Raw genomic sequence first — 22,076 nt, 5'->3', positions numbered from 1 at the left:
ACACAAAACTTCCTTATATAGTTTTGGAATTTATAAATTTGGAAATTGTAGTATAACATCATACATGATTTACCGGTGTAGGCCACCATCAGAGGCGTTAAGGTCGGGGCCCTGATCATTGACATGAAACCATTCCCTGTTTTTAATTAATAAAATCAATTCCTTTTTTTTTGTTGGAATGGTGAGTGTGGGAGGCCTTTTTTAAAAAAAAAAAAAAAAAATTTACCATCAAACATCTAAGTTATTCACCGAGAATCACTGCCATCTGGAATTAATAAATGCAGTTGGGCGATAGAAGCGTGTTCAATCTAATCAGGCAGCGGTATCAAGCTTGGAATAATCATAAAACTTCTACGGATAAAAATGGTGAGAAAAATATGCTCGAGAATTGCGGTTACAAAAATTACTCCAACTGAAATCTGTAGGAGCGAGCCGTGATTTACGTCCCTGGGCTTAATCGCAGCAATTTTGTTGCCTGAAAAAAAAGGGAATAAAGTTATAATTTCAATTCGGTTATAATTATTTATTCAGGTGATTTATGTTCTATGATTTTTCTTTTCACTTGAATTTAGGTGGAAAACTTTTCTTTTCCGTAACTATAATTCTCTTTTTATGCTTTAATGGACAAGAAAAATGATAAAAAAAATAGGCTATAAAATAGACAAGAAAATTACAATATTTAAAGTTATGATCTCAGGCTGAAATAACTTTCAATAGCCATTCACTTCCGTCCTGTTGTAATTGAATTTTAAGGGGAATGGAAGTAGAAATGAATTCCCATTCCATCAAGAACCGCAAACTAGTTGAAAAACAACAGGCTTTGCTGGCCGACTGCAAAAATTCTCGAGTGACAGACGGCCATCTAGTTGGCTGGCCAATAAGATTTTTTTCTTTGATTCAATAACGACGGAGACGTTGCACTTGACCTTGTCAGGCCGTAATGTTCGTGCTGAGGTTGCGTAAACTGGATGCGACTCAATGCTCGCTCGCTGACATTCCATAATGCGAGGCCGCAGTTGGCTCAATTTAGGGCAGCAAAATTGAGGGCCTACCGCCATTGCAATTTGAGAAATTAAGAGCTGCTATTATATAAATTTGATCAAATTTTATGAATAATTCAAAGCTAATATCTGGAACCGAAAATATTCAAATTATTTGCTTTTCCAAATAATAATTTTGTACAATAATTTGCGTTATGTCCATCATGAAGACAAAATTACGCAAAATTAATTCTTACATATTTCATATTTACACCATGACCATATTTCTGACCTTGAGTGATGTATACAGTGATACTGGCAGCTTCTGTGTTTTCTGCGTCGCATGTGTAGTTGCCGGAGTCTGAGGGTCGGGCGTCGGCGATGGTGAGACGCGACATGACGCGAGGCTCCGTTTCCATGTGAACGACCACCCCACCGCGCTCCTGGTCGTAGTTGATCATGCGCGAGTTGTGGTACCAGAAAATGTACTGCGGTACTACTGTACTCTGTGAGGGCACAAGAGGGTAAAAGAAGAATAACATATGTACTGCGGTGCCACTGTACTCTACCGGGGCACAACAGGGAAAAAGATGAAGAGAACGTGTACTGCGGTGCTTCAGTAACTTGCTTGGGAACAAGAGGGTGAAAGAAAAAGAAAACATTTACTGCAGGCGCTCCGGTACTCTACTCTAGTAGGACATACTAGGGTAAAAGATGTTGAGAAAATTGAAGGTAAGTCTTCCGTACTTTTGCACGGCAAAAGAGTGTTCTGGATACTGAAAAAAATGAACGGCTGTGCTACCTTAATCTGCCGATGCCCATATGGGTTGAGCATTTACAGATCATATTCTGAGATCTTGCCATACTCTGCCAGGACAACTTAATGCATACCGGTAACAGCTAGAGAACATGTTTTGATATGCAACACAAGAATGAAATGGCCCTAACATGTATATACTGCGAAGGTCCTCTACTGTACCCAGGCGCAAAGAAGTGCACTGTATCAAAGAAGTACACTGTATCAAAGAAGTACATATTGTATAAAAGAGGAACACTGTATAAAAGCACACTGCATGACCAGTACCAGAGACCCCGGCTGCGAGGACGACTACCCTACTGGGGCTGAAGGCGGAGGAATATGAAGGCTGAGCACAACGTGGCCTGGGGCTAATACGTCCCTACCACTTACTAATGATATCAAGGTTACGTTGAATTTTATACGTAGTGTCGAAATGCGAATATTTTCAATAATTAATCATCAATTCTTCATGTATCAATATACTGATATAAATGTATTCGGAATGCTGCAAAAAATGAATTAGTAATGGATCATGGAATAATTCATAAATAAATGTTTGAAAATTTGTGAGTTGAACCAACTGAGTTGTATCAACAAGGAGTAGCATTGGCAAACAATTTATTCTCTTCAAATATTCAGTGGAGGTCACGAAAAATGTAAGCTACGACAATGAACATATTAAATTATTTATTTAAGCTCGGCGATGCACGTAGCGTGGCAAATGGACTACAGAATTCTGTATAGTCTTTATTTCTGTGCATAACTGTTATTCATTTGCCAGGCTACGGATAAATTAATGCAATAAAAATTATACTATTGAATTTTAAAATGATTGAATTTCCATTCGAGCAACAAATTTACAATTCAGAGATGATATATGTCCACAACACAGTTACAAGTTTGTATACAAAGAAGTATTGAACGTATTATTTTATTGATATTCATTTTTATTATACATTTATGTTCATTCGCGTTGCACTTGATCCTGCATTTGTTTGGCATGTGTTATCTATCATTGATCGTGTCATGATGCGTTATCATGTTGTGAATTATTTAACTATGATTTAATAAAAGAACGATGCTGCATATCACCGAGTACGCTTTCATATTGTATTCAAAAGTCGCACAGAAAATTTAATTGAAATAATTTTTCTGAAAGAAATCCCGTAAAAGATGGCGGAATAAACTATTTTAGAAATAGAATTAAATGATAGAGATGGCTGATTGAATTAATCGCATGTTGATGCCATCGCTACAGTCTTCCTTCTGAATAAAAAAGTCCCGCAGTCGACGCAGTTTTATTCGAATAAGAAATTCCTTATGCTTCTGAGCATTATAAGATCTCCAGAGGGCATTGTTCTAGAGCAAGGAATATTACGCTCGCCCTTTTGTCAACCACCTGCACTCAGTTAATAGGGATCCAACATGAGATTTAATCTGCTAAAATATTTGAGACAAATGAAAAGAGTTTCTTCAGTTTTGGCTGAAGACTACACTTAATGGTTAGGTTGTTAATATTATGTTTAGTAAGTTGATAGAGTAATCATACCCCGCCTCCCTTACCCTTTACTCGCACCCCACCCCTTGACCGCAGCAGCCCAGAGAAGGATGGGGAAAGGGTAACCCTTCCTCTCCCTCACTCAACACACACTCCCGCAGGCCGTTTAAATTTAAATGACTCGGCTGCCACTCCGTCAGGTCACAAACACATCTGCTGGAGGTATCTTCAGGGAAATTGCAATCAGGAAAATAAAGGACTGAGCTGTGTGTACCCTCACCCTAAGATTTGTCACAAATTTACAACATTTGGAAGCAAAAACCCACAGGGATGAAAAAATGGGAAATACTGCCCATTCTACCACCCGTTATTGTGCTGGAATACCATAAAAAATGTCGCTTGCAAACGAGATAACTGTCGCTTTCATCACCTTAGACTCAGCCCGCAGGCGGGAAGAGATACCAAAGGGAGACGGGTTTTTGATACTTCATCCCCTGAACATCAGATAGACTCTACTGCTAAACTCAAAATTTCAGAAAAAAATGCATCTGTTAAAAAAACTCCTTTCTGGGAGGGGCGAATCTATCGTAATCAGAAATACAACAGGGCAGTCCCAAAAAATACCACACCGGACACCACATCCTACCGGAGTGGAGAACCACACAGAGAACTCGATATCAGGCGCAGCAATTTTTTAGACCTGCAGAGTCAAGTAGATCAGATTCAGCAACAAGTGCAACAACTGTTGAAACTGCACGAACAACAGCAGAAGTCACAGCAACAAACGCAACAGCTGCAGAGCCAGAGACCCCTGGCAGTGCAGTGTTACAGCAACTAAGTACGCAAGGAAGGGAAGAGTCTAGCATCATGATAGCTAACATAGAGGGGCTCTTCCCAAGAATGCCATCTATCCCTAAAACTGCGCTGCGCCATGGCTGATATAGAGACAAAATTCTAGCAGCTCGGCAGGGACGGAACTCTGCGCTGCTTTAGCGCTGGTACTTGGGATTGTCCGGCAGGGAGCTGTGCAGAGCAGCTAGCAGGCCGTGCATGGGGGGGTTTTGAGAGAGGGAGGAGGGTAGGGGTTGGAAACAGTGAGCCAGTGACGGGAGAATGAACTTCATCCTCCATCTAGTTCATTCGCATAGCACGATATTTTGGGCCAATTTCCGGTGCCATTTGTGATATTTATTTCACGTCAGTATTTTAATACTTCGAATTACGTAAGAATTTTATATGCCTTTCCAGTTTTAACACTCTAACAGAAACGTTGAAGGTCATTCACGCTTTGCTAAAACGAGATCTCAATCAGTTTATCATGAGAAAGTTTTCTAACATGGATATACAGAAAACGCGTTAATAACAGTAAATGTTAGAGCAAAGAAAATACCGAGGTCTCCGAAACGTTTTCATTGAAGATTTGGTGAATTAATTTGGCGCTTTCTTTGCATTAAAACTCTTGGAGAACTTGCGATTTCAGTAGACTAATGATTTGCGTACGTTGTTAATTTTCCTATCAAACTACCGAATGACATGAAGCTAATGCAATAAGATAAATTACTAAACAAATTTAGCTCTAATACTCACTTACATCTAACTGACGGGATCATACGAATGGCTACTTTGTTCATTTTTTAAAATTAGTGCATTATGAATAATATCTATCAAGTTCAACCACAAATATAGCTATTCCTCGATTTGCTAGATGATGGCGAGTCAGTTGTTCTGTATTATAGTTAAGTAGTTCATAGAGCCTAGGCTGGTAAGGTGTCCCCGCAGTCTACTGGTACAGGCGTGGACGTACGACGCGGAGAACCTGCGTTCGAATCCCGGAGCTTCAGTCGACGTTTGCAGATAGTTCATAGCGGTGAGTAATTTGATGTGGATATTTCCTCGATAATTGAATTTGTTAGATTCTAAATTACGTTGCTAATGTCAATACGATGAGAATGTCAGTAACCAATGTCAATACAACCTGTCATTGCAAGAGAGTTGTCTAGGTGATCGCAGAGAGAGAAGGAACAATTTTTTTTAATCGTTGTTGACAAACGGTGACGCGTAACTGCCGCGTACACTGCCAGAGCCGCCCCAGAGCAGGCGTTGGGCAGGTTTGAGCAGGCGGTGCTCAGTAAGGGCTGCGTAACGGCAGGACAGAGCACACCTGGGCAGGTACTCAGAAGCTAATTAGCGCTGATACGCGGCTGGCGATATCGTCTCTAAAGCGGACATTTCTGCTCTATCGCTGCTCTGTCGCGTCCCTACGTCGGCTCTGCAGCCGGCGACGGCCTGCTCTATTCCCTGCCCTGAATTTTAACTGGGTTTGTCATCGAAGGATACTGAAAGTGAACTCGGTGTTCCCATACAACTTGGCTTATTATCAGTTATAAAAATCGATTTAAGCTTGCACGGACATTAGTACGAACGTAGATTAATAGTCTTTAGGCAAATGATGTAGCTGATATAGTATTATTTATCCATAACAGAATGTTCATATTATTCCACCGATAATTACTACTCTGGCCAATCCTGATTTCTGCTCTCCTATCGAATCATTCACAATTAACTCTGAATTATGAACAAATACGAGATTTTACAGATCATTTAGGCCAGGGCAACATAAAGACTGTGTACTCGGTGACGAGGAAAACCAGGTTAGGAAGAATATACACAAAAAGTTTAACATTACCGGAGTATATGTACTCAGTAAAGTTTAGCACTTTTCGAGATTAATATTCTTCCAGCCGCTGCTTTTTTGATGGTGTTAAAAATGAGAAACATTGAACGATCCCGATTTTAAACAGTAATGTTTTCTGATATGAAGAAATGCTTTACCAGGGGATTTCTTAATTTTTATTCTAGTCACATCTCTTCACGGGTTAATTTGGAACTGGCAATTTGTAGGAGTGGGAGAAGAGGCTGCAGCGATCCAATTAAATTAGGGAGTATTGTTGCAGGATTAATTAATTGTCCATAGCAATGCGTGTGAGCAATCAATCTGAACAAGAGGAAGCTTAGTAATCTATATAACAATATAACAAAATCATTCGAGCCATAGTGCCTTTGCAGTTTTCAATGCAACGATTATGACATCCAAAAATCATATGTACACCTCGCTGATGGGCTGAACGCACCACCCAAACTTCAGTTCAAAACTGGATGTAATTGTTTCTTGCCCGATTTGATGTTCAGATTAACAGAATTAAAGGCAAATTTTCAGTCCATAGAATGTACTTTATTCAAGGCTTTTAGGACATCAGTTACAGAAATGTTCCGAGCGATTCGTCGCATCTTTTTTGCGCATTTTCTCATTTATGAAAAAATGCACTATTTTTCTCGCCATGTCCGACTGTCCGTCCGTGACTTCACGTTTTCGCCGACGAGAAAATGCGCTCTCTATCACTCACTGCAGTGAGTACTGAGTTATATTTTTTCAATTAATGTAAATCCAATGTATTGCCGACGAAGCACCCAAAACTACCAGCCCAATCACGGCTGATGGCGCTTATATCATGGAACGGATCATTACAGATGCTACCCTATAACACGCCACCAAGAAATCTTTGCAGCCTACGAGGAGATATAGCCAGTATGAGGGAGTCCATTTGTTTGATGACTAAGATACGATGAGGTCCTAGGAGATTTAGAGAATCCCGTAGTTAAATTTTTTTGCACCAACCCCATTGTGTCTCTTCTATAACTGCGTACCAATCTTTTGTTCTGTGCTGTGTTCTGTAAAATATTTCAAGCAAAAATCATGACATCGTCTAAATATTGTCGTATTAGGCAATTGGTTTTGATCAACCAACACTTCCGAAGCCAGGTCAATCAGGTACTTCAAAATGCTTCAGGCTTACGGAAAATTTCAAACTTTAATTGCTTATTTGTCGATATTCTCTAGTCGACATTTTTTATCAGCATCGTAACATACCGGATGATACTTATTTCTCAATTCCGACAGAGTTTTTTGCTATCCGTGGCATTATTAGCTATTGGTTGTCATAATTACGAAACTTTGGCCATCTAGATCTCAGCATTAAGTGTGCGCCTCTTATGTTTATCGGTTTGTACCTCACACCAAGAAGACATTCGTAAGCCCCACCCTACCTGGCACTCATATATACCGGTAGCCTTCTAGGCCCCTGATCGAGTATACGAAGTGTGCAATGATAACTTCAAGTTGCCTTGCATTACCATCATGAGCTACAAATGATTTCCGACTAGCTCCCTTGTTGGTATCGGTGCTGCGATACTTCTATTAACGTCTTGAGAATAAAAAAAATTAATGTCCGTTTTACAAGTCTTGCGTTCAGCAGTTGCTGCAGTACATCAATGCTTCGATAATGAGATCGGCCTTATTTGGCTCCCGTGAGTACCTACGCGAATCTCCTATCAACATCCATTGAAAAAAAGTTCAGCAGTTCCTGCAAACCACTCATGCATTTATAGTGAAATCCACCTTACCTGGCACTCGTAGGTACCGGCATCATCCAGCGTGAGGTACTTGACGGCCAGCGTCCACTCGGTGCTACCCTCGGGATGGTGCACACTGAACCGACGCTCCTTCGTGTAGGACGTGAGTCCTGACGTAAGAATGTGCCAGTCACGCCTCCGTACCCATGACACCTGTAAATCAACACGCATAAACAAGTTAATTAGTTAATGGCAGTTACAAAATAATTGGTGCCCGGTATTTTGTACCTAAGTAATGAATTATCTACATAAATTTATTAGTGGGCTGAATTATGTGAACACGATACTTGCAATATTTACAATCCCTTAACTAATGTCCTAAGTTTTGAATTTGAGCTGGCAATTTTAGGTAGATAAATTTCTTTTTTATTAGTTATCTTGAAGGAAAATAATTAATTACTCCACGGCTTTAAAAACACTAATTATCTATTCCGATCATTATCAATATTAATAGGCTGAGATAAGTGACCAAAGTTTCTTAACCATCTTTCGTTTCCTAATAGTGATCAACTTAATTTCGTTTCGAATTGTTTTTCGCCAACTGCACACCAGATGGACCTCTGAAAACAGTGAAACTTTCCTCTAAATTGCATTTGCCGCTCTTGGTACGAGTAGTATAAACGAACTTTCTCTTTGCAACGCACTTGAATTATTCTGGATGAAGCCTAGGCTTTTCTCTTTTTCAGATTAGGTTAATGCCGTGGAACGTGCGTCTCTTTCAGGAATCGTGTTGTTTGTTCCGTCGTTGTGTTCCTAAGCCATTAAATTGTACGACTTCGTCAATAATTTAGAATATGCCTACTAATTTAACGACTGTAAATATGTATAATTTAAGATTATATTAGTAGAATTCGAGCTATTTTAGAATATAATATTTACCAGCAAGACGAGGGCTTTTCCACTGCTTTCAACACAACCTTGCAAATATCTTCTTATTCGTTCAGATAGCCTAATACACTAATATTATTCGAGACAAATGAGGCGTAGCCGGCGTATAGCTCGAACGCCGACTCACGCAAATCACCGGAGATGCTCGGAAGTGCACACGCACTCCCACGTTGCATCAACGTCATCAGTCCCTCTAGGGGATATATGACGAGCCTGTGAAGCCACAGCGCGCGATGAAGCGGACTAAAATAAGTTTGTTGCAACTGGAAATTCCTCCGCACTCTCACAAATTATTTATCTACATATATTATTATTCACCTATCCAGTGAGTATTGTCTGAAGCCCGTAAACATCTGTGTGTTTGTCTCGAAAATTCATACGATTCTCCAATGTTGCTCTTAACCCAAAAGCATATACGGTATGAGTATTACAATACTAACCTGTCTCTCCAGTGAATGCTGTGTGCGGCACGGCAGGAAGACGGACGAGCCGATCTGGCCGGTTATGTTGCTTACTGAATTATTCACAACTTTTGGATAGTGGTTGAGTGGGTACAGGTCCACTATTTCAAACGCTGGCTCTTCCTTCACGCCCGCAGACTTTGCGGCTTTCAGAGTAAGGTATTGCTGAGGACTGCCTGCAAAAATAGTAACGTGGTCCATCATTTTGTGCAGCAAATTTCCTTTTCGAAAATCAACCAACAGAAAAATTTTTAAGGTCAATTTACAAGCCGCAAACATAAAACCATCTAATGATATTGTTTCGTTTGTGAGTTATGATTTATTGCGAAATCTAATTATCGTGTGCTGACAACTGTCATATCAACCAATCATAGCATTTCCAGCGATACCACTCTACATTCCAATATTCAGATTTTTGTATGCTCTAGCCGCAGTATATTACAATATTGTTCATGAAGATACCTGGACAACATAGTACAGAAATCAAATTACCGGAAGCATCACTTTCTTCAAAATAACTAGCTATTAATATTTTAATTACTGGTAATATGTTGTTGTAAACCCCGTTCACTATTTGCTTATGTACATCACATGAGAGCTGTACAGTGTCAGCGTTGTGCTGCGTTATGTTGCACAGGGAATGAACTCGTGACATAAGAAAGTAAAATAATGCTCGGTGTTCTGGATGGAGGTGTTAACGAACGTGGTTGTGAGGTAGAAAACTAATACAAATTCCTGAATAAATGATGTCTGTGCAATATGCATGGGATACTTCATAGTTAAAAGTGACAAATGAGAGAAAATTAAATATTAACAGTTAGTATTAAATTGTCAAAAGTGACAATTAAATTATTAACAGTGATAATTGAACAATTAACAGTGACAATCGAATTATTAACAATGTTGGCAAGTAGAAATGTCCAAATAAAAGAGTATCTCACTAGCATGAATCCTGCTGGTTGAAATTATTAAATTGACTGACCGATGAGTGGTAGAAAATAATAAGCTCTAATGCTTCTGCACTCACTGCCTGAAAAAAATTGCTTCAATAGTTTTATCTTTGTCTCCGGATATTACTTCAAACTGATGCTAAATGCACTTCAGTTGCGTACCAGGGAGCGCTGTAAAATACCCTTCAAGAGTATACGCAAAATAATTAATTTTGTATTTGTTTGTGTTTCTCCGTTAGTTTGTGCGCGAGTGTGTGTTGAATGAAAGTTACTAGCGAGTAATGTATTCACTGGAGCATTAGAATGGTGGCCGAGCTATATATAAAACTTACAACGCCATTTTATCAGAAGTGAACATTCAATAAAACTCATCATAAATAATACACTACTATATTCACTTGTATCGTAAGCTCAACCACGACACTATATAAAAAATTCATAAATATTTCAAAATTCACTATGAAATGGCTTTTGTTTCTGGAACAGCTTGGTCCTAGACTATAATTACGAACTAAACCCAGACTTCCAACCCAATGCACACAATCTACACACAGACTATGAACCCATTTTTTTTCACTATACACTCACACTATGGGCCAATCTTCCCCCACTTTGCTCACACTCTTCACATACTCTACACTCAATTCATTGATATGAAATGATGAAACTTACTTTTAGACGTTCCATTGACAGATGCTGTATAGATCACGAATAACAAAAGCAACGGCGACATCGCCTCGTCTGCACAGAAACAAACAAAAAAATTATTCTAATTATTTTTGTGTATCCTAAAATTTTCTCTCCTCCTTTAAATTTCTTTGCAAATGAAACATTAGTATTATATTGAGCAAACATATCACTAAAACGTAGACTTCAGTTTCGTTACAGGTAGATGCGTAAATACTGGACAATATATTACATATATAAATATATGAGTACAAAAAATACTAGTATGCTATCCCGAAGCCCAAATTTCTTGCACATAAATTTTAATGAATATCTGTTGTCCAGATATTTTTTATGCATTTCTTCTTGCTGCATAGAAATATAAGAAGACTTATGTGCATAATGTAAGAAGGTAAAGTGGAACGCTGTGATTCTATAGCCAATGCTTTATTTGCTCGAGCACTTCAATGAGCGTATCGACATCGTGGCACAATGGATCATAATTCTGAATGTTTTATTTGGGTGCGCATAAAATAAATCTAGTTCTAATTTGATCGGGAAATACTAAGCCTTTGCTTCCATTAACCTCTATTGCTTGCATCTGGAATATCGTCGTCATGTTAACGGATATGTCATGCCGATTGGGGAACAATTTTTATTAATATGGTAACACATGATGATAGAGTGGGAAATCATTTAATAATATCTTTATTTAATAGAGGAATATTTTTTTGGGAAAAAACTAAATTATTTAAGAATAACTTCCCTCTGAGATAGTTTCCGAATTGTTCGGTAATTTCCCAAGCGACACGATGAAAAATAACAGAAAATTTTTGTTATCAGGAAGTGGAAAATTATTACAGTCTTCCAGTGCTAACTCGATCAACAAATAAAGCTCTCGTCGTTTACGAAGAACGTTTCACACAACAATAAAAGGTTTCATTGAAATTGCACGGTTTCTTTGATAGCAAAACGGTATATTTATGCTTGAACTTTCCTTGTGTGACTTTTGAACAAGCATTCAATGGAAGGCTAAGTCCAAAAAAAGTGTCATTGATAGCGGTATAGCAGCAATATTCCCTTATATTTTTATGATTTATCAGTGGCAAGTGCGAGCGATAGCAAAGCGTCACGCAACCGATATTGATTCCTGCTCTCTTGAAGGTGGGCTACGTTCCGCCTAAATTGTGACTATGAGAAACCTGGATGCCATTAAGAAAATAAGGTCAATATATCTGCATGACCAGGAGCTTTACCAAAATGGAATAATTTAGATCGCACTGAACGCAAGATTGGTTGTTATCAATGAAAAATGTCAATGCGGGTCATAGGAAATCAAAAATTCAAAACTCATTATTATCACAATTTATTACTAATAATAATTGTAAGAATTACCATGTTAATTGCAACTAAGTAATCTAAACAAGCAACATACTCCTGCCCATTAAAACAAGCAACATCACATGACGAAATAAAACAAACAACAGTAATGGTTGCTAAACAAACCATAAATGTGTCAGTCCAGTAGTGTCAAACATCACCGTCTGTTCAAATAAAACAAAACAGCAATCTTTCTAATGAAACAAACAACAATGTCTATCGATGAATAAAATAAGCAACAGAGTCTTTTCAATCGAGCCCCACTACGGTATCTGTCAATGTATGAAACATATAAAACACTTGGTGTTAAAATGCCTTGTGCCTGTGCAAATGAAATAAACAACAGCTAGTGCCTGTCCAAATGAAATTTCTTTTGAAAATTTTGTTCCGTCTGCGAATATTCATTTTGAACCATATTAGATCATAAAAACGTAATATAATTCAATCGAATGAAAACATTCATTATGATTATTCCACTAATATCATCTGTCCGCCACCACCAATATCTATCGCATTGTCACCGCCAATATTTATTATTCTGTCACCACTCGTATCTACCACGTTGTCATCACCAATAGAAGCTTCTGATATAACCCTTCACAAGAATTTCGCAGCTCAACTCTCACTAAGCTTAAGTTTATTATAGAAGATTTTATTGAAATCGATTCTACATCTCGTTTTTCTGACAGTCACTGCGGTGGATTGGATGTTTAAGATATTAATGAGAATCTGAGCTAGTGCGTCATTTGGCGTCATATTGGCAACTGAATTTTACATGTTTGGGAGTAGGTACATGTCGTGGGAGTCATAAGGTTCTTCGCATGAGCCAAAGTAACAGCATCCCAACCAATAGAATTTGAAATTTAATGCCCGTTTTTTTCGTCATGTATGACAGTTAAAATGTAACTCGAACATTGGAGCTGGTTAGAAGTCTCTGCAATATTGCAACTGCAACCGATAAGCAATGTGCGAATTTGCAAATAAGGACTAAAATAGGATATTTAAATTTTCTTATATATTCTATATACTTCTATATATATAAAAAAGATAGACTATATATATTTATATATAAAATATATATAAAATATAAAGATATATAAAAAGATAGACTTGACAATTGGCACCCGAAAGTGTAATAAAGTGGCAGTGAAAAGTGAACTGAAGTGAAGTGAAAATGTCTTCCTCAGAGAGTGCACAGAACGTTGATAGGGAAACAAAAGTTCGAGAAACAGTTCGAAGATGAAAAGCTACAGAGCGATATTGCAATGATTTTCCAATTAAACGGAAATCAGTGAATACTTCGAATAAAGTAGCAGAAGCGCCAACATCGTCTACAACGTCGTCGACGGATATACGAAATGCACAGGTAGAAAAATGTCCCCGTGCGTAAAACGCGGGTGTCTGAGAAATATCGGTTACATATATAATGAAAAAGAAGAATCTGAATAGATTTCTCCTTCAATAAAATGTTGGCTACAATTCTTCACAAATATTGAACGTCTTCCTAACTAAAAACGCTGTGAATATATTCTGCGAATGCTGAAGGTAAACTATATTAGAAGACGGATATTCATTACATCAGAAGAGCGAAGATCGTATTCATCACATTCAGTTCATCGCAGCATATGCCGACGCAAGGCAGATGCAGATGCCGACGAAGTAACTTCGGGGTCAAATATTCAACTATCTTCAAGACGCGAGGTCACGGAAGATAATTCAACGCTAATCAGAATGCAGAGCAAGAACCTTCCCGGACAACTGGCGCTGACCCGACACCACAGAGCTGGCTAACACCAACTACAGGCGCCTGGACCGAGGTCGCCGCCCGGAAGTTGAGTATTCTATCTTACGTAAATACGTGTTAGAATAATAATAATAAATGTATGACGTCAATAAATAAATGTATTCCACAGGTTTCAAACTGTAGCACCTCCTGGGTATAAAAAACTGCAGGAACGCACTGATCATGCGAGAATTTTTTATATGCTTTAATGCAGCGAGCCTCTATATAGTGAATTTTTACTATAAATATTGCCTACGTAACTAACATGTTCTTCCATAAAACGTAGACGTGTGAAATTTTATTAAATGTTGAGCAATAATAATCAGAGTGCAAATTAGTTGAATCGGTAGGATGCAAGCGTACTGCGATGATTGACTACCATCGTGTGTATGTCAGTGAGCACTAGTCACGCTCACCGGGAAAAACGTTTCCAGCCGATATAATTGAATCATTACTGATGAAGAGACAAAGAGGCCCATCACTCATATTCATATGAGATGAAAATAAAATCCTGTGAGGTTAGAAATACTAACTAAAACGCCGCTCTGTTAAAAACTTCAAATGACATTATAAATTTTATTTTGTTGAACGAACTGACGAGTTCAGAGATGAGGTTATGATTTATATGATGAACGTAAAGCTGTAATTACATGTGATTAGAATTTAACCATGTACTAATGCGCAACTACTCTTTACCAGTGTATTTAATAAGCGCTCATTAACGATATAATGAAATAATTCATATATTGTATATTATAACTAAAAACTCGCTCAATAATGAATTAATCCTTTCATAATGATGTGGATTTAACAATCGCTCAATAACAATATAATGAAATAGTTCTTATATTGTGTCAAATATAATTAAACAGTCGCTCAATACAAATATAAGGAGGAGATCTTATATTGAATATCATAATGCTAGAAGTCTTAAATCATTATGATTGATATTACAGGTAACAGCGAAATGTTCGTGTTCCGATTTCCTAGCTTATGATAAATATTATTGTGAATATTGATGATGTGAAGAATTTATTTATGAATCTAGAGATGAGCTGTGATGTTTTTTTATGATTTTAGCATGGTTTATAAACGTCAATTAGTCATAAGTGACGGGCTAATTATCATTAAATTAATGTCTATGCAAATTTCAGAGGTATGTGAAGATAAACGCACTATATAGGGAGTTTTGACTCAATATGGGTAACTCCAAATTAATTAATTGACTTATAAAATGTCAGCGCGAGTATAATTGCTAAAATAACATCCATTGATGAACGTTACGAATGTTCAACTATTATGTTGCAAATTTAATGTCAAGCGCAGATGTTGAATTTCGTAAATACGACATCTTACCGTCATTTTCATTTTAATATGAAGAAGATATGAAATATGAAATATGAAGAAGATATGAAGATATTCTTCATTTACTATTAATATGAATTAAAATGAATAATAGTAAAATGACGAGCAGCAATAATAACAGTACGTAGTAGCATTCCTACTGCAACACGACTGCACGTACAGTTTATGTGCGTGACACCGACGTCCACAGAACGTTCAGAGATCAAGGCCACGCGGCTAGACATGCAGCGTTATACCGTGAGAGCGAAGTGCTCTGTCACTGAGATGCTCGCACTGCAAAGAGAGAGAGAGAGAGAGAGACGAGTGACTCGCTATAAATGAGCAGTCCCTTCCATTTTGTCACTACATTAAATTGATTAGATTAATGAGATGTAATAACATATAACTGTTGTTATTAACTTAATGACGATTTGCACCCTCGTAATGAATTAATTCTCGAGATTATTTTGTTTATGATTGTGGTAATATTTCTATGATTGTGATATTATTCAATTGTTAGTGCTTTCATTTTATAACTATGAGCCTGCATAATCATCAAATTATCGATTAAAGACGTTGAATTGCACCTGTTCACATTCGATAACTAATAAGTGATAATAATATTTTCTCTGTTAACAATAATATTATTATTCAATAACGAATGATTGCAAAACAATGAATTTTGATGATAAAATATAAACGATTACAATTATGAACGATTGTAGATGCTAAATAAGCACTATATGTAAGAATGTTTCGCGATATTAAACTATAAAGTTTTAAACTTTAGAGTAATATTTGGAGTTATAGCGAAAGACCTTCTCTTATATTAATTGCCTGTTACGGTTGAATGCGTTATTACATGCATTAGAATTTACGCGTTAACATTACTGATTGCATTGAATTACAATAACTGGTTTTGTAGTCTGTGAGAACCAGAATATCTCATAATATTGCTAAAATATTGTAACGAATGAGATTTCAGCGAACCATTTCTATGGTAACGAAACGGAAACGTGTAGGTTAGATTCTCACGTTAAACACTTACGATCTTACGACCTTCATTCGCTATTATCATCATAATGATTTCTGAACTGAATTAAAAAGTAATGATACAAATCAGCGATGTGGTGAGAAATTTTTCCTGTTCATGGTCACATTTGGAAATTGTTTACAAAAACAAGCTCCCGCCGTCGCGTCTCAGAAATCCAATCGGATTTAATCCTGTTTCAATGTTGATTATTTTGCTCATGTTAGCGAATTAAAGTGGTCGTGTCAGCAAAACAAGAGATTGAGTGTGATTGCGCAGTAATATACTCGTGATCAGAGATTAATACAGGCGTAAGAAAGTGTATTATTCAAAGATCGCATTATGCGATGTTGTCAGATTGCATTTCGATAATGCGATGTTGCATTAATCATTTTTTGCGCACAGCAAAAGTTCTTGATTAACTCAAGTACGACTTAATCGAACAACTGTTCATTAAAGATTTGAATATGACTTAACGAAGTAGTAAATGCTTCTTAAATTTGTAAACTTTAATTAACGTTCGTTTAATGATCTACGATTTTTAACGAAGTTAAGTCGATGTTGTAATTGTTGTAATTGTACACAACAAAATAAATGACGACTAACTAATATGACGCATTATAAGCAATAATAATATTTATTGTGAGTCATTCAAATGCATGTTAAAACTATCGAAATTCAATTGTATCAAATTCAATACTTTGTATTGTTGTTAAAGTAATCTTACTTTACATTCCATCAAGCGTACAATTACTTGATTTGTCATGTATTGATGCTTATCCGCTATTACATACTGTCTATATACAATGTATATGTTCAAATACTAAAATGTACTACGTCTTTCAGGAAATATAAGCGAGCTGTCAATCTGCTAGTGTTCCTGACGCCGAATAAGAAGAGCCTTGGGACAAGAGTACACAGGATGACCCGCTGTGCGTCATTGGTCTCATAGTCACATAGCTTGCAGCATTTGGAACCGGGGCGAATTATTCTTTGTAAGTATTGTATTTGCTTTGAATTATTAAATGTCATTACTCGAAATACGGAGGATTGGTAAACGTTGTATGAACCTTGTACTTAATGTAGGGTTACAATCTTGTTTAATCATGCCATTGCCAATTAAATCATTGTCAAGCTAATGATTTTCCAATATTCGATTGCATCATTTATCTCTTTGATTGCCAGTTCCACAAATGAACATATACAAACTAAATATGAAATGTTCTGTTATTAGGACAGAAAGAGGAGAGTGGTACTGTAGTAGCTTCAAGTTACTCAATGTTCAATGAAGTTTATATTGTACCATGATTCAATATTGTTATGATTCAATATTGTAATGTCAATCCTCAGATTCGATTCGTGTTGAATTACCCATAACTCATAAAGTCTACGGATTACGTATGCCCCGTTAAAAATCAAAAATTTTCGGCAGAAAGAATGATTCACTCTGATTGCTTCTGTTCTTTGTATTAGAGTTGATATACAAATGTCTTTTGATATTTTAGTGTAGTAGAATGTTCTACTATATAATTTTCTACCATGTCATCAGTAACGTTAATGTTGTTAGGGATTACAATAGGGTTCGTTAAATTTGTCATTTCCGTTTTGATTCACCACCGATGACTTCGCAAATGAATGTTTACCTATTTGTCATTGCTATGTGATCCACCACAGAGGTTAGTGCCTGAATTGTTTATCGTGTTGATCTTTCGTATTTATGTAGTGGTGGTTTTTTCTGGTGAAATTGAATATTTATATTAGGTTATTATTCATGTGTTATATATTAATTTGTTAGCGTTAAATTAGTTCAAGTCTTTAATTTGTATTTATTCGTGCTTTTTCAGCGGGGCTCCGAACCCAGAACATGATGAGGAATTAATAGTCAAGAGCTAGAAAGATACACGGTTTATAGTTTTGTTTTCTTGTATTTATTCTTCTTTGTTATTATAGTTCTTAACTTATCAGTTTTTATTTCATCCTTTTTTATTTACGATCATTGGTCAAGTGTTTGGGGTTAGAGAATGCTTATTTTTTATTAGTCCCCAATGTATGTTTTCGTCTGAACTGCGTGAGTAATCAATTGATGGGTTGCGATTTCAAATTCGGTTGATTTAAATTAATATTTTCTCCCTTTGATTGGTCGAGAAATGAATTTTTTTAGCATATGTCATTTTTTACTTGCAACGACGCCTGTACCTGCGTGTACTGAGCCAATGATTTTTTTTTGTGGGAATGTATTGTAACGGCAATTACGTTACTTATATCATTTCGTTGCGATTACTGGCCATTGCAATTTTAATATATGTGTTATCATGAAAATAATTATGTGCATTGGATCGGAGTACTTAGCAGTCCTAAGGTTCTTCACGTTAATTATGCAAACGAATTAGTAAGAATGTCTAATAATACGAACCGTAGTTAAAACCTAACGTCTTTTTGTTGAAATTGCTGAAGTACCGGTATGTATCTCAGATTTTAGCTGTCATTCAAACAATGTTTAATGATAATGAGATTTGTAATTCAAATATAAAATTGTATTTGACTTAAGCACTGCGAATGTAGAAGGGTTGATGCAAATAATGTTTCCCGTTCAACTATACTATTTCCCACGTGTGATATTAACATGTCGACGCAGGATGCTTTAATTTATATTAAACTTTCTCATTATATTGAATACATCTGTAAATGTCTTATAGCGAATTTTACGAAATTTACGTACTACAGAAAGTTTGATGTTTATTGCGCTATGAATAGTGTTTTGCTTTTACATCTAAAGGTGGTTATTAATCGCATTTGAATTACGATGCGCATGCATCCCGATTAGCTTAATAGTAATAGCTATCTGATTTTCAATTTAAAATGTCTATCACTTTGCTAGGATCTATATTGGCAATGTAATAAATTTTCTTGGAACAGAGTGATACTTATATTGATTTCAATGATGCGTTCATTTCATCAGATATATTGTTCTCTCATGCAGTATTTTATGTGATCAATAATTTTTTCTGTGATTCGATGAAAGCTCACCGATAATAATTGCGTTCTGAAATTGTTACATTTATTTAATGTAGAATTCAAGTACATCGGTGTTAGCGTTAAATCAATCATAGTATATGTTTCTACTTATTCATTGTGAATTTAGAATATTTCTCTAGGAAGATTCGATTGTTCCTATCTCTTCCATTATTCTATGAACGCGTTCATTCTTATTAGTATGTGTTATAATCTTACTTTGAGATTTATGATGCACTGCGGATTTCGTTTTCGAAGATATCGGAATTTTCCCTATAACTTGAAGTATTCAGTGTTTTACTTCTGCAATAAATTGTAGGAAAAATTTTCTCCAAAGGGGGAGGGAATGTCTTTTAAATTAATACTTGGTTTTAAAAAGCCAATAGCTATGTAATAAAAGCCCACTTAGCTAATTATGAGGTTATACCGTTATAACATGAGGTTATCCTATGTATCTATGACATCTGTTGGATCTCCTTTAGAGACACTAAGTCTTTGATTTGTACCAGCCCTATTGGTATCCAACCTATTAATCCTCACTTTTAAATTATCGATCCGAGGACGAATCTTTCCCAGGGAGGGGACGTGTTAGGTTGTCTACCGTAACTCCCTTACTTGTGTTAGCACTTACTGCGTCACTTCCGTGACGTCACTATAGCATGCCTATGTAAGCTCCCCGAGCGGACCTTTCAGTCAGTCTTAGGCAGCCACAGGCGAGACGTAGTAAGCCATCATCATGTAGTCCGTAGGACCACGCCAGACTCCGGCGTTGAGTAGCCTCCGTCGTTAAAGTAACCATCTAAAACCTACCGTGTGTACTTACTACCAAGCTTCCTTGTATTCCTATCTAGTTCGTAAATATATTACTATACAATTCGCCTCTCAATCAACCTGCCTCTTATTCGACCCTTGATTGGACCCTCAACTCCAATAAACCTAAGAAGATCATCACTAATAATCAGGTTACCACTGAAATAGGTAACCTGACATAATTCGTTCGAGTGACTTTAATGCGTATCGACCTGACATCTGGGAGCAGGTATATCAAATTCTTCGAAATAATAGATTTAAAAATATAAAAAAATACGGAATAGGTTAAATTTGAACTCGTAAAATTAGTAGTTGCGCCTAAAAAACAAATGCATCGCGTTTCTGCCGTCCTCACAATCCACACTCGATCATAATTTGTATATATTGAGCAGCGATGCTGCGTGGGGCATGATTGATGTTAAGCATGACCACCATCATAGCGGGAAAAACAGTCACGCGGGGCTCGACACAAAACTCTGCGCATGTCAATCACTCGACGACCTACAGTATTCAATATCTGCTCATGGCAGGAAATGCCCAACTGTACTGCGTGTATTCCATCCAGAAAGGCATACGAAAATAGCTGGTAAGGAAACTCGTGTATGCGCACCTTCAAGTCCATTTGTCCACACACTTCTAAATATTCTCTTGGCAAACTTAAATGTCTTTAAACTGTTCAGTTAATATACCCACATTTTAATATTATGGATTCAAATTTCGGCTGGATTTTTAAATCAAGCATGACACGTGTCATATGTATGATTGAAACACGTTCAGGTAAAAATATTTGTTTTAGTGTCGATCATATTATTTTTTTCTCGGTTGAGCCATTCAAAATACTTGAATTAATCACGAACATTCATATATGAATACTCGGTTTTGCCTTGGATTTAGAAAAATTAAGGCATGAGTCATTTTAATAAGTGGCTTGCGCCAATTATCTCTAATACAGACGAAAAATTAGAACACGCACAGGGCGCCAACGTTTCATATTGTCAATAAAGAATGGCATGCTGAATCACGTCATGTCAAGCACTTACCTTGGTTTAGAAAAAGCAATGAAGTTTAATTTTGTGACCGTCACTAACTTCAGGCTCTTGGCTTTGAATTATATTCACATTATACATACAATTATACACTAGCCATTAAAAAATACAATTTTCTGCCAAAAAATTTTCCTGTTAGATCTGTTTTGGAAAACGCAGTAAAATATATTTTTTACCATTCAACTAAATTTTTGCTTATGCCAGTTTGCCAATATACCAATGGTTTTTCAATTGAGCTAAGAATAAATAGGCATTTAGCTATATTAATTATATAGAATGCTGAATATAGGTTAATCATAAATATTCAGTATAGGAAAAAGTATCTTTCAATGATGCTTGTGAACAATACTTTATTTATAACCTAAACCCATAAATCATTCTTTAATTTCACTCGGAGATCTTCTATGAATAAATTAAATTGAAACTTCTAAAGTCATTCCTATCACTGATTGCAGAAAGATGCGCAATAACGAGAAGTGACATCCGACAGCGCCTGCAATTCCTCACTGCGGTTGAGTTGCGTAAAAGGGGTCTGTATAACTGATATTTGTAGTGTCTTGCTGGAAAAAACTTCTCAAGGAGTCCAGGTAGATGTCCGGAACAAGTTTCCTATATCGGTTGCCAATACTTCTTGTCTGTTTGTTACCAAGACAACTCTGGATCGCGGTATTTGCCAGCTACGCATAATGAAGGAAGTTTTACCAGCTAAATTAACTTTTGAACTGCAGAAAACTAGTGGGGACTTTCGCTGCTAAATGTGATAAAACCAGCTTGATATATTTATCTGTATCATGCACTATTAAAACTGATGTTAATGAATACGTTTCTGAATTACCAATTAATAAACTTTGACTTAAATAAATCATGTTCATAAGTAGCTTAGAAGTATGGAACTAAGTTGAAATTAAATAATCTTATGTGCGATGTTACAGTTACAATCGGCATCAGTAAGGCAATAA

The 22,076-nt window shown here is 36.6% G+C and overlaps 1 protein-coding gene across 1 annotated transcript; it reads right to left on the bottom strand.

Moving 5' to 3' along the window:
- Window positions 1-229: 229 nt before the first annotated feature.
- Window positions 230-21,235, bottom strand: LOC108672316. Its single transcript, XM_018159957.1, has 6 exons — window positions 21,112-21,235; window positions 10,719-10,787; window positions 9,076-9,272; window positions 7,739-7,900; window positions 1,273-1,486; window positions 230-475 (listed from the first exon to the last, which is right to left on the bottom strand). The coding sequence occupies exons 2-6, from the start codon at window positions 10,777-10,779 to the stop codon at window positions 309-311; spliced, it is 801 nt and encodes a 266-aa protein (XP_018015446.1). The 5' UTR covers window positions 10,780-10,787; window positions 21,112-21,235; the 3' UTR covers window positions 230-308.
- Between the last annotated feature and the right edge of the window lie 841 nt (window positions 21,236-22,076).

Source organism: Hyalella azteca, unplaced genomic scaffold (assembly GCF_000764305.2).
Source record: "Hyalella azteca isolate HAZT.00-mixed unplaced genomic scaffold, Hazt_2.0.2 contig6687, whole genome shotgun sequence".
In the NCBI taxonomy this organism is placed as follows: Eukaryota; Metazoa; Arthropoda; class Malacostraca; order Amphipoda; family Hyalellidae; genus Hyalella; species Hyalella azteca.
Note: the sequence above shows the minus strand (reverse complement) of the source record. Positions and strands in the feature narration are given on the sequence as shown.

Coding starts and splice junctions, on each gene's coding strand:
- LOC108672316 (XM_018159957.1), bottom strand. CDS start 10,779: ATGTCGCCGTTGCTTTTGTTATTCGTGATCTATACAGCATCTGTCAAT. Junction 9,273..10,718: donor TGTCAATGGAACGTCTAAAA/GTAAGTTTCATC, acceptor CTATTTTTGCAG/GCAGTCCTCAGCAATACCTT. Junction 7,901..9,075: donor AGCATTCACTGGAGAGACAG/GTTAGTATTGTA, acceptor GTTGATTTACAG/GTGTCATGGGTACGGAGGCG.